Here is an 11,981-nt window from a genome sequence, read left to right on the forward strand (position 1 = left end):
TGCAATATTTAATTTCCAGCCATGCAACGATCGTTTCCGAAAGGAACAAACTTTCCCCCCTCTCCACCCCTGGTACAATGTTGCTGGGGCTTAACAGCTCAAGCATGCATTTCTTGTGTTACCGCAAACAACATTGCAATAGGAAAGGGGGGAAACAATCTTTTAATTTGCGAAGGGAAGCATTTTTGTCAGGGTGAGTGCAAAAAATAGGTATTTTCGTAATGTGTCTCAACAGGTTTTGTCCGAGGTTGTAGCTTTACCCACGTTCAAGACCACCCCAGCTGGGTGAAAGACAAAACAAAGTGAGGAACAATTGATTGTTAGGATATTATTTTTATTATCATTACCCCACGTTTTACTACCTTTAGGGCCACCTTATTTACGTTTAGTAATTAATCTCGCCTTAAAAATAGTGTTAATATATCATATGAATGAATAGGTCCAATTACAAAACCCTGCAGAGAAGGCACAAGTTCAATACCAGGGCTCAATGAAAATTCCTCTTGCAAAGTGTTACCACCAAAAGATTTTTAAGGCAGCAAAATTTTAGTACTATTCATTTAAAAAGAGCACATAATTACTGCCAAAGGTTGTAATCTCCCTTATGGCCCTGCAAATACTAAATTACAATTACACAGTAATAAAAATATAATATATTCAATTATTAAATAACAATTATTAAATGATATGCGCACATATTCTACAAACTCTAATTAAATTCTGATTCCTAATTAAATAAAGACAACTTCATTTGAATTTCTTCCCTTTGAAAAAGCAGAGTAATTCAAAAATTTCTTCTGTCAGTTAAACAGTATTACATAAAAAAAAAAAAAAAAAAATTATAAAAAATAAAAAACAACTAAAAAAAAAATTGTTTCATAAAATTTGTACCTGGAAAATGCAGGCGTTTGGCTAACTTACACCAAGCAATTATCATTTGGTGTACCGGTAACCATGGGATCCCTGAGAGTCACTAGCATCTAATTTCTCCTTACAATATCACCCCTGAATCACACATTAAGGTCATGAGAATGAAGGAAATGATCAACAACTAAAGACACTCTTGATTGTTAAACAAATTCTCCTTGTCACCACCTTGGAAAATGTACAGAGAACAGTACGGAGAAACAGAGAAAATGCAAACTGATGTCAGCCAGGTAATCGGGTTCAGGTCCATCGCCATTTTTTAAAAAAAAAAACTTTGTCATTCTTTATCACAGAACGATATGATTGATAGGTAACCATCCCAAATAACAACAGAATTCTAATGAAATAAGAATGATTTAAATGATATGCGCACATTTTTTTTTTAACTTTCAATGTATCAACTTGTAGACCCACATTACAACTTTCCTAAACAGACTCATGATACTCAATTGGCATAGTACTGGCATTGAATAGAATTATGATATTCAACAACCAAGCCATTTTTAAAAGTGAGCTAAAACAGCAATGTGCTTCAAATTTTCAAGATTAGCTTGGCATGATGACCAAGAGGGAAAGGGTCTGTATCCAGACGCCCTGCTCAAGTTCACTCCAAAGATCTGTCAACCACTAACCGCAGGAAAACTTTTGTGCTGTTTGGGCTGAGAATTCCCAGTCTGGAAGTGTTTTCTCTCTAGTTATCAATTACTAGTGATATAATTGAAACAGAGAATATCCCTTATCCTACCTAACCCTCTTACCAAGATCACACTGATGGGGCCAAAAATTTACCCACTGAGCAGCATTTTACAAAAAAGGAGCACAACCTTTGTCTATCTTCACCAATCTTTTCTCACAATGTAACTTGACATCCTCTGCAGAATACCGTTTTTGTACGATCTAAAGCAGTACAACGTCTGATTAATTCTTCTAGGGATTCACACTTAATCTTGTTTAGTTGTTCCACTAATCTACTTTGGTCTGGCTTTTCACCAATCGCCATTTCTTGCACCACAAGGCCCAAACTGAAAATATCCATCTGAAAGAAAATACAAAGGTATGATCAGTGTGACCTTGTCGGGGTGAGGGTAGTCTTGAAATTTAACAAATGGTAAACACCACAGCGTACACTATTGAGTTATGGATGCACGCGGGAGGTTGCTAAGCAGGAAAGAAGCGTAAGAGTCACTCGAGGCGATAGCTGAGAGTGACTCTAGTTTCTTGCGTGCTTAGCAAAGCTCCCAAGTGCATCCATAACTCAATAGTGTACGCTGTGGTGTTTACCATTTGTTTTATAACATAACATTGATACATTGTAGCTAAAGAGTTCCCTTTTATTTAACAAATCTTACAAGACCAGAAAAAACAAGCGCGCGCGGAAAAATAGTCTTTGCATTTGCTCACATCAGCAGCATACACCCATGGGAAAGTGGAGATGCTAAATTGACCAATCAGAGCACGCGCTTTGCTTTGGTTATGTTATAAAAACTGTTGGAAATAAATTAAGCTGAATTTCACCTCAAAGTTGACTAATCGTCAACATGCTTATCAGATGCCTCGAGTTTAGAAAATGATCATCTTCCTTCTTGTGTTCTGGATGATACACAAAACAAATAAAATGAAGTTCAAATAGGGCACAATAGTTCACCAACTGATGTAATCTGCGATACCAGCCAAGGAAATTTTTTAACCCATAGTTAAGCTTACATTAAACTGTATGCCTTCAATTTACTTTGTAAAGATTAAAATTACAGACACTTAATAAAGAGAATGCTTATTCGCACCTTATATATCTGATGTTCATCTGGAGCATGATATTTAGGTGACCCAACATTTGGCATCATAACACCAGAACAATTATCAACTGTTCCATTATCCAATACAGTTTCCTCCCATGAGTCATCTCCCATCTCTCTCACGAGAACGTTGTCAGATTTCAGGTCCCGATGTACCAGTTTTTCTCTATGAATATGGATCAGACCCTTAGCAATGTCTCTGATTAAGCTAAGTATTAGCTTTTCAGGTAACCCTCCTGGGGCCTTTCTATATTCTTTAATGAATCCAGAAAGGCTTCCATTATGAAGTTCACATACTAACAGGGGGAATTGACTTCTTTAACTGTTCCACCCAAAACATGCAAGAGATTTGGATCTTTACAGTGGGCAGCCACCTTCAATTTGCAAGGCAAAGAATTCATATCTATTGGTTGGAAATACTTGGCAGCACAGGGATCTCCCCTGAATTTTGCTTTGTACACCACTCCATGTTTTCCTTTACAAAGAAGTGCTTCCTCAATTTTGACTTCCTTTGGATTAAGGAACCTTTCTTTTAAAAGATACATTAGCCAATATTGCAGGCAATCTCTTTGTTGCTGTTAGTAACACATGGATTTTACTTTCAAGTTTCATGATCTGCTCACAGAGGTCTGGCACTGACATGGAAGCATCTTTAGGGACCTTGAAATACAATGTGAACTTTACATTTAGATGATTTGGATACAAAATTAATACTAAATACTAAATAAACAAGCTTGCAGAGCTAATTTTACTGAGGCAGAGAGGAAAGGTAAACTATTTCATTTTGGTACACTTAACTTTCCTCCTTCAAATTCCAAACCTCAAATTTCAAACTTCTACCCTATCAATCATACAGTGATTTTTCTCTCCTCACCAAGTTGATCAATGATTACCATGAATAAGCATCAACGAAATTCTGTTTACAGTGCCACTTCTGTTACTGCAATCACATCCAAAACTGATCAATTAATATTAATTGATAAAAACCAATAAACTCTGACAAAATTCAACTCAAATGAACACAAGTAGATCAAAAACAAGGATCTTAACACAAAGACCTTGTCACAAAGCTATTTTTTTTTCCACTGGTGACAGCTTAGGTAGGATATGCTTTAAAATCATCCAAGAAAATGGGATCTAGTGGGTAATTTAGGGGCAACAGGGAAAATCCCCCGGATTAACATTGCTAGATAACAAATTCATCTGTTCTGACTGCCGTTTAATAGAAGTCCTATGTTATGAACTAGGCACACAACTTCTGGAACTTAAAGAAAGAAATAAAGTACTTGTTCAATCAATCTAGCTTTTCTGACTGACATGTCCAAAAACATTTCAAAGTTGGCCATGAGTACTTCATCCCAAACCATAGTCTATCAGATTTAAGATGAAAAGTTACCTGCTCCAGGAGGGATTTATCACTCTGCACAAAATACTTATTCAAATTTATTCTGCACAGAGCATTGATCAGTAAGCCTCTACTTGTTCAATCAATCTAGCTTTTCTGACTCGTCCAAAAACATTCCAAAGTTGGCCATGAGTACTTCATGCCAAACCATAGTCTATCAGATTTAAAATGAAAAGTTGCCTGCTCCAGGAGGGATTTATCTGGTAAAAATTTAACACAGTGACTGCACAAAATGCTGACCAGGAAACTTATTCTCTAACTTAAGTTAACAAATATCAAAACAATTTTTTTAGAAAAAGAAATGATTATCTCCAACTTCATCTCAACGTTACCTTGATCGATGTAATCATGTTCAATGGGTTTGTTGTCACTAGAATCTCCTTCAGGGAAAAAAATAACCACACTTGATTAAAAATATCTAAATATAAATGTTTCAGGAGTCATAGCACTTCTGAGCACATTCAAATTTCTCATTCCTGTTCCATCCTTTTACAGCATTTACAGATCCAAAAAAAAGAAAGATGCTAAGCAGGTAATTGTAAGTGTAACAGATCTGTCAGCCTGATTGCACCCTTAGTAACATTTAGATTATGCTACGGAGACTCCCCAAAGAGCAGGATTAAAACGTAGATTATCAGCTGACTGAAGTGAGGAAAACGTTTGGTGACAGGGTTGTGACTGTGAACGCCCACCAAGAGAAGTCAAATGACAAGTTACCACTGGAAAGAGAGCCAATCACTTGTTAAGTCAATGTGATTTTTAATATCATTAATAGTTTTGTTGCATAATAAACTGACTACTTTCCAAAAGTTTTGAATAAAGGTCCATTTGCAAGGTCCAAAAAATTTAATAAGTGCCTAGGGCACTTACTCAATTAAATATGGTTAGTTATTTACAAGCCTTCAGTTTGTAAATGAAACCACAAATTCTTCCCATAATCTTCGGTTTGTCAACATGCCATGTTGTTGTCACTCCCTCAAGAGCTTGACTTTTGATTGTTGATTAACCATCTGCTTCTGGCAGAAGTGGGGGAATGGACTGGATATCCTTATTTACTTTGCATACGAGGTCTAGATTCCAAGACTGAATTACTTTAATCTTAGCTAAGGGGGGTGGCTCTTGCCAAAAAGATTCACCTGCACTTCTGTTATAACCTCCCCAAGTTAAATGAAACAAAAGTATTTTAAAATGTGAAATGATAGTACTATGTGGTTCCTTTGAGGAACAAATAAGCATACCTACACCATGGAGATGACTCAGCAGAGATTTCAAATTCTCTATGGTAAGTCTGCCATGCTTTTCAGCGTATTTCTCAAGGAACAATTCTGCAGTTTCCTTTCCAAGTGGTCTTTTAAAACCTTTCATCTCTTTACCAACTATTCCACTCTGAATTTTGTGCACTATCTCTTGTTTCAAATGCTCCGCTGTTTAAATGAAACAAAAACTAGTCAGTAATTTTCCATTCAAAAGTATTACTAACACATTGCATAACATATAACTTCCATTCCCATTTTGAGAAACTTTCAAGATCAGAACGAACTGCTCTGTGTCAAAAACACCATCCAAGCCATCTATGATCCCAGACTGTTCCATAACAAAGCCATAGTCTTACAAGTCAAGCAATTGCTTTGCTATTGTTTTGTTTTATCTGAACATCGCATGCACGATGAAGCATGGCGATGTACTGCAATCTTGTTAAGGGAATGAAATGGGAAACAAAACATTTTATGCATGTGAATGAATTTTGAGATCACATAGGAAGTTAGTGAGGCACCATTTGCTATCCTTGTTTATAATCAAGAATGAAAAAAGTAAATGCAGGAAAGAAAACAATACCTACCACATTGCTCTTGTCACACTTGACTGCCATATTTGAACAAACCTGAGACAAAACTGGATTTAGTTCCCAGTGTTCCCAGGTTCATCCTACCTGCTAGAGGTAATTATAAAGAGTACTGGTGATGGGTTCTGAGTCAGACAACTTTTGGGAATTGTTGGCTACTCCATAGCCATCCCAAGCTCACAGCAGAGGAAAGAGGAACAGATTAATTCTCAGACACATTCGTACTTATTCCTAAAAGCAACATGCCTGTGTCGTGTGTGGTGAGTCTGAATGGACATTTGACCGTTGTAAATGTTTTTGTTTCGGTGGGGGTGGGGGACTTGAACCTTGCCTAGCTGGGGTGGAACAGGAAATGCCAAATCTTTCTAGCAGAAAACAAGTATTATATCCTTAAATATAGAGGTTTTTAAAGTTAATTAGTTCACTTTTGCGAATGAATGGTTCAGAAGAAGAGGTCTACAAGGTGTGTAGGTGTTAAATCTTGGTCAATGTGAAGAAAGCCACGGTAGCTGACTTTCCCTATCACAAAGTAATTAGATGGGGTACTTAAACAATTTTTTTCCCGGGCGGGCGGAAATTCGAACAAAACAATCTTGAGAAGTTCAAATGCCCGGAAGGTTTCCGGGGAGGGAGGGGGATGTTGAAGCTTCGAATTAATCGACGTAGTACGCGAAGACCAGCTTACGTTTACCCACATCTACCCATGGTTAGCCATGTTCTACCACGTTCACCCTCATCTACCCATGGTTAGCGATGTTCTCCCACGTTTACCACCATCTACCCTTGGTTAGCCATGTTCTATCACGTTCACCCTAATCTACCCTTGGTTAGCTATGTTCTCCCACGTTTACCACCATCTACCCTTGGTTAGCCATGTTCTACCACGTTCACCCTCATCTACCCTATGTGACCCATGTTCTAACCCGTTTTACCCACATCTACCCTTGTTTAGCCATGTTCTACCACGCTCACCCTCATCTACCCTCTGTAACCCACGTTCAACCCCGTTTACCCACATCTACCCTTGTTTAGCCATGTTCTACCACGTTCGCCTTCATCTACCCCATGTGACCCATGTTCTACCCCGTTTACTCACATCTACCCTTGTTAAGCCATGTTCTACCACGTTCGCCCTCATCTACCCTACGTAACACACGTTCTACCCCGTTTACCATCATCTACCCTTGTTTACCCATGTTCTTCCACGTTCACCCTCATCTACCCTAGCTAACCCATGTTCTACCACGTTTACCCACATCTACCCTTGTTTAGCCATGTTCTACCACGTTCACCCTCATCTTTCCTAGGTAACCCATGTTCTACTCCGTTTACCCTCATCTACCCTTGTTTAGCCATGTTCTACCACGTTCACCCTCATCTCCCCTAGGTAACCCATGTTCTACCCCGTTTACCCCCATCTACCCTTGGTTAGCCATGCTCTACCAAGTTGACCCTCATCTACCCTAGGTAACCCATGGTCTACCACGTTTACCCCCGTCTACCCTTATTTAACCATGTCCTACCACGTTTACCACCATCTACCCATGGTTAGCCATGTTCTACCCCGTTTATCCTCATCTACCCTCATTTACTAATTTTCTACCCCGTTTACCCTTATCTACCCTTGATTAACAATGTTCTACCACGTTCACCCTCATCTACCCTAGGTAACACATATTTTTACATATGTTTACCCCCATCCACCATTGGTTAGCCATGTTGTACCACGTTCACCCTTATATACCCCGAGTAACCCATATTTCACAACGTTTACCCCCATCTGCCATTGGTTAGCCATGTTGTACCACGTTCACCCTCATCTGCCCTAGGTAACCCATGTTTTACCACTTTTACCCCCATCTATCCTTGTTTAGCCATATTCTACCACGTTCACCCACATCTACCCTAGTGAACCCATGTTCTACCACGTTTACACCCATCTGCCCTTGATTACCCATGTTCTACCACGTTCACCCTCGTCTCCCACAAGTAACCCATGTTCTACCCTGTTTACCCCCATCTACCCTTAATTGTTTAACCATGTTCTACCACGTTCACCCTCGTTTACCCTAGTTAACCCATGTTCTACCCCGTTTACCCCCATCTACCCTTGTTTAGCCACATTCTACAACGTTCACCCTTATCTACCCTAAGTAACCCATGTTCTACCACGTTTACCCCCATCTACCCTTGTTTAGCCATGTTCTAACAAGTTCACCCTCATCTACCCTAGGTAACCCATGTTCTACCCTATTTACCCCAATCTACCCTTGTTTAGCCATATTCTACCACGTTCACCCTCATCTCCCCTAGGTAACCCATGTTTTACCCCGTTTACCCCCATCTACCCTTGTTTAGCCATGTTCTTCCACGTTCACCCGCATCTACTTTAGATAACCCATGTTCTTCTCCGTTTATCCCCATCTACCCTTGTTTAGCCATGTTCTACCACGTTCACCCTCAGCCGCCCTTGTTAACCCATGTTCTACCCCGTTTACCCCCATCTACCCTTGTTTAGCCAAGTTCTACCACGTTTACCCTCATCTACCCTAGGTAACCCATGTTCTACACCGTTTACCATCATCTATCCTAGGTTAGCCATGTTCTACCACGTTCACCCTCATCTACCCCAGGTAACCCATGTTCTACCCCGTTTACTCACATCTACCCTTGGTTAGCCATGTTCTACCACGTTCCCCCTTATCTACCCTAGGTAACCCATGTTCTACCATGTTAAACTCCAGGTAACCCATGTTTTTCCTCGTTCACGCTATTTTCCTTGGTTTCAAGCCGTGTTACTCCTCGTAGGAATGATGGCTTATTACTTATCGAAGCCCAAAAAATTCATGGATTAAGAAGCACATTGAAGAAGAAGTCGACGGCCTATAAAGGTCACTTGGAATCTAGAACAGGCTGAGGGGATCAGAATTCCTATCGTCGACAGGAACTCTGCAAATACGTGGAATATGGACACATTTTTATTCGTTGTTTTTTACAAGTGTAATAAAAGTTACAAATCTAACTGATGTTGAGCTATCTGCGGAAAACATATATCTTATTAACCAAGCGCGAGGGCCGCACTTGGAGAATATCGGCCCAATGTCCTGACAGTACGGACCTCGCTGCGCTCGGTCCGCACAAAAAAGACCGAGGGCCGATATTCTTCCCGTACGGTCCCGAGCAAGCTTGGTTAATAAGATATATCATTATACGACTGAAGTTCGAAGGGACACAAGTGCGTTATCATTCAGGACTATTCGGGACAATGCTCAGTCCAATACTGAGAGAATATTGACCGGCAATAGAGCATTTTTATTGGTTGATTTTAGTTATTAGCCCTCTGACTACCCGAGTCTTGTAATAAATTTCCTTATTATACACTTTTGTAATTAGTTCAAAAGCATAAAGACAAAAGCCCTTTAATCTTTCCTCTGGATAACCTGCACAGATAGCTGGCATATGGTATTTCGAGGACTGGACTGGACTAGACTGGACTGGACTAGTAAAACGCGGACTAGTAAAGCGCGGACTAGTACAACGAGGACTAGTAAGGCATATGGTATTTCGAGGACTGGACTGGACTGGACTGGACTAGTAAAACGCCGACTAGTAAAGCGCGGACTAGTAAAACGTGGACTAGTAAAACGCGGACTAGTAAAACGCGGACTAGTAAAACGTGGACTAGTAAAATACCGACTAGTAAAACGTGGACTAGTAAAACGCAGACTAGTAAAACGCGGACTAGTAAAACGCGGACTAGTAAAACGCGGACTAGTAAAACGCGGACTAGTAAAACGAGGACTAGTAAAATGAGGACTAGTAAAACGTGGACTAGTAAAACGCGGACTAGTAAAACGACAACAACAAAAAAAAACAATTTCATACGAAGGCGATCATAAGACTTAATGGCAAGGCAATTTAGTAAGTGGCAATCCCTGTTTGACCATTAAGCTGCAAATGGGTTTGACATGCGCCAGTTACAAACAAATTTATAAGTTTAGGCTAAAAAAGAATTTTATTCAGCACCGGTTCAAAATCCTAAAATACACTTTCGTCGTAAATTTCACGGCAGAAACGCAGGAATTCGATGAATAAAAGTCGCATTAAATCTCTTTGTGTCTAGGTAAAAAAAGTCTCATTGACTTCAGCTTTTCGGTGGAAGAAAAACCGATTTACACACGCCATTACAGAAAACAACAAGCAGACTGTCAACTCCAAAACACATATTTGCATTCACTTACAGTTTGACTTTCCGTGAAATTTGAAAACGGAACAGAGGTAAATCTTCGAAGATTAATCGTCGTTGGAAATAAAAAATACTTTCCGTAAGATCTCTAACTGTTTTTCATTTTACGAGAAAATCGTCGCATGATCATTTAACTCGTGTGTGTTTGTCTTACAAGTACTGCTGTTTCTTCAAAAGCCTATGCTGTTTTCTTCTTCAATTGACAGGTGTCACATCGTGACAGTTGCTTATCAAAAAAATGTTTCGGCGAAAACATTCTCTTCAAGTTCAATAACACTTGTTTTCTTTATAACTCACTCGCCATCAAATTGTGAAGTTCAAGGAGGATTTTCCCGTAATTAAACTCGCAATTGTAGCCCTAAATCATTCGGGTTCTTTTAGCAATTATTGTTTTTATGCGTTAGAAAAAGATAAAAGTGTTATTCACCAGCATAGGTCGGTCCGTAACGGGAAATTCTGAACTGTTCGTATATTTCTGAACTGTTCAAAAATTGGTGAAGCATCCTGGATTCTTTAAGGCTCGAGTCGCATTACGACCGAATTGTTTACTCTAGGGATTAAACTCTGTCAACACAAGCATTTTCTAATGCGACCCAATTTTTGCGGTTTCCTTAAAAGTTTCAAAATTCTTAAAATCATCAAAGACGCCAGTGTGCCTGGGTGGGGCTGACCGATTTTGCCAAATTTTTATGAAAGGAAAGGCCCGCGTCCGTTGCGGACAAAGTTGTCGTTTGTGCGTGCTGCGAAAAAAGATAAAACCAAAAAGAGCGGGAAATTTCTCCATTTCTCAATTTCTCCATCTCTCCATCAGCAAAACAAAAGCAAACCTTTGATTTTTTTGTTGGTGTTAAATATCTGAAAACAAAAAGACTATAATCGCCATGCAAAGTGTTTTGTTTCGCCGCATGGTTAGTCCGGGGGAATGTTTATTTTTGCCGGATGTGAGATTGACTGCGTGATTGACGTTTCCATTTTAACCCGGTTGAAATGCGATCCTAATTAATGTTGTCAATTTCATTTTTGTTTTCCCGTCAAAAAAATTTGGTTTTAGGTTTTTCGAAATCCGGTGAAATTAAAACTTGACTGTAATGCGACCCCCCTAAGTAAAATTGTCTTGACTCAGTTGCATTAGAAAACGAAAATTGCCGGCTCGTGTCTCCTTAAATGATTGCCAAAGGAGCCCGAATGAATCAGGGCTACAATTACGAGTTTAATTACGGGAAAATCCTCCTTGAACTTAACAATTTGATAGCGAGTGAGTCATAAAGAAAACAAACGTTATTCAAATTAAAGAGAAAGCTTTCGCCGAAACACTTTTATTTCTAAAGGTAATTAAAAGGCTTCCGAGCAAATTTTGAAACAGGTTTTGATAAGTAACTGTCACGATGTGATACCTGTCAAGTAAAGAAGAAAGAAGCATACGCTTTTCAAGAAACAGCAGTACTGGTATGACAAACACACACGAGTTAAATGATCATGCGACGATTTTCTCGTAAAATGAAAAACAGTCAGAGATCTTACGGAAAGTATTTTTTATTTCCAACGACGATTAATCTTCGAAGATTTACCTCTGTTCCGTTTTAAAATTTCACGGAAAGTCAAATTGTAAGTGAATGCAAATATGTGTTTTGGAGTTGTCAGTCTGCTCGTTTGTTTTCTGTAATGGCGTGTGTAAATCGGTTTTTCTTCCACCGAAAAGCTGAAGTCAATGAGACTCTTTCTACCTAGACACAAAGAGATTTAATGCGACTTTTATTTATCGAATTC

The 11,981-nt window shown here is 39.2% G+C and overlaps 1 protein-coding gene across 15 annotated transcripts in view; it reads right to left on the reverse strand.

Moving 5' to 3' along the window:
- LOC148716692 (uncharacterized) overlaps positions 1 to 6,116 on the reverse strand; it is a 7,180-nt gene extending 1,064 nt beyond the window's left edge. The window contains exons 1-6 of one of the 15 annotated variants that reach the window (XM_088745368.1): positions 5,966 to 6,110; positions 5,368 to 5,549; positions 4,458 to 4,505; positions 2,709 to 3,380; positions 2,443 to 2,517; positions 1 to 1,963 (exon numbers count right to left, since the gene is read on the reverse strand). The exon at positions 1 to 1,963 is cut by the window's left edge and continues 1,064 nt beyond it. In XM_088745368.1, the coding sequence (XP_088601494.1) occupies positions 3,237 to 3,380; positions 4,458 to 4,505; positions 5,368 to 5,490 (315 nt within the window). In that variant the 5' untranslated portion in view covers positions 5,491 to 5,549; positions 5,966 to 6,110 and the 3' untranslated portion in view covers positions 1 to 1,963; positions 2,443 to 2,517; positions 2,709 to 3,236. Of the gene's footprint in view, positions 1,964 to 2,442; positions 4,506 to 5,363; positions 5,550 to 5,965 lie in introns of all 15 variants that reach the window. The other 14 variants (XM_088745380.1, XM_088745375.1, XM_088745374.1 and 11 more) reach the window with 14 other exon arrangements.
- Positions 6,117 to 11,981: the final 5,865 nt, after the last annotated feature.

This window comes from Stylophora pistillata, chromosome 14 (genome assembly GCF_964205215.1).
Source record: "Stylophora pistillata chromosome 14, jaStyPist1.2, whole genome shotgun sequence".
Classification (NCBI taxonomy): domain Eukaryota; kingdom Metazoa; phylum Cnidaria; class Anthozoa; order Scleractinia; family Pocilloporidae; genus Stylophora; species Stylophora pistillata.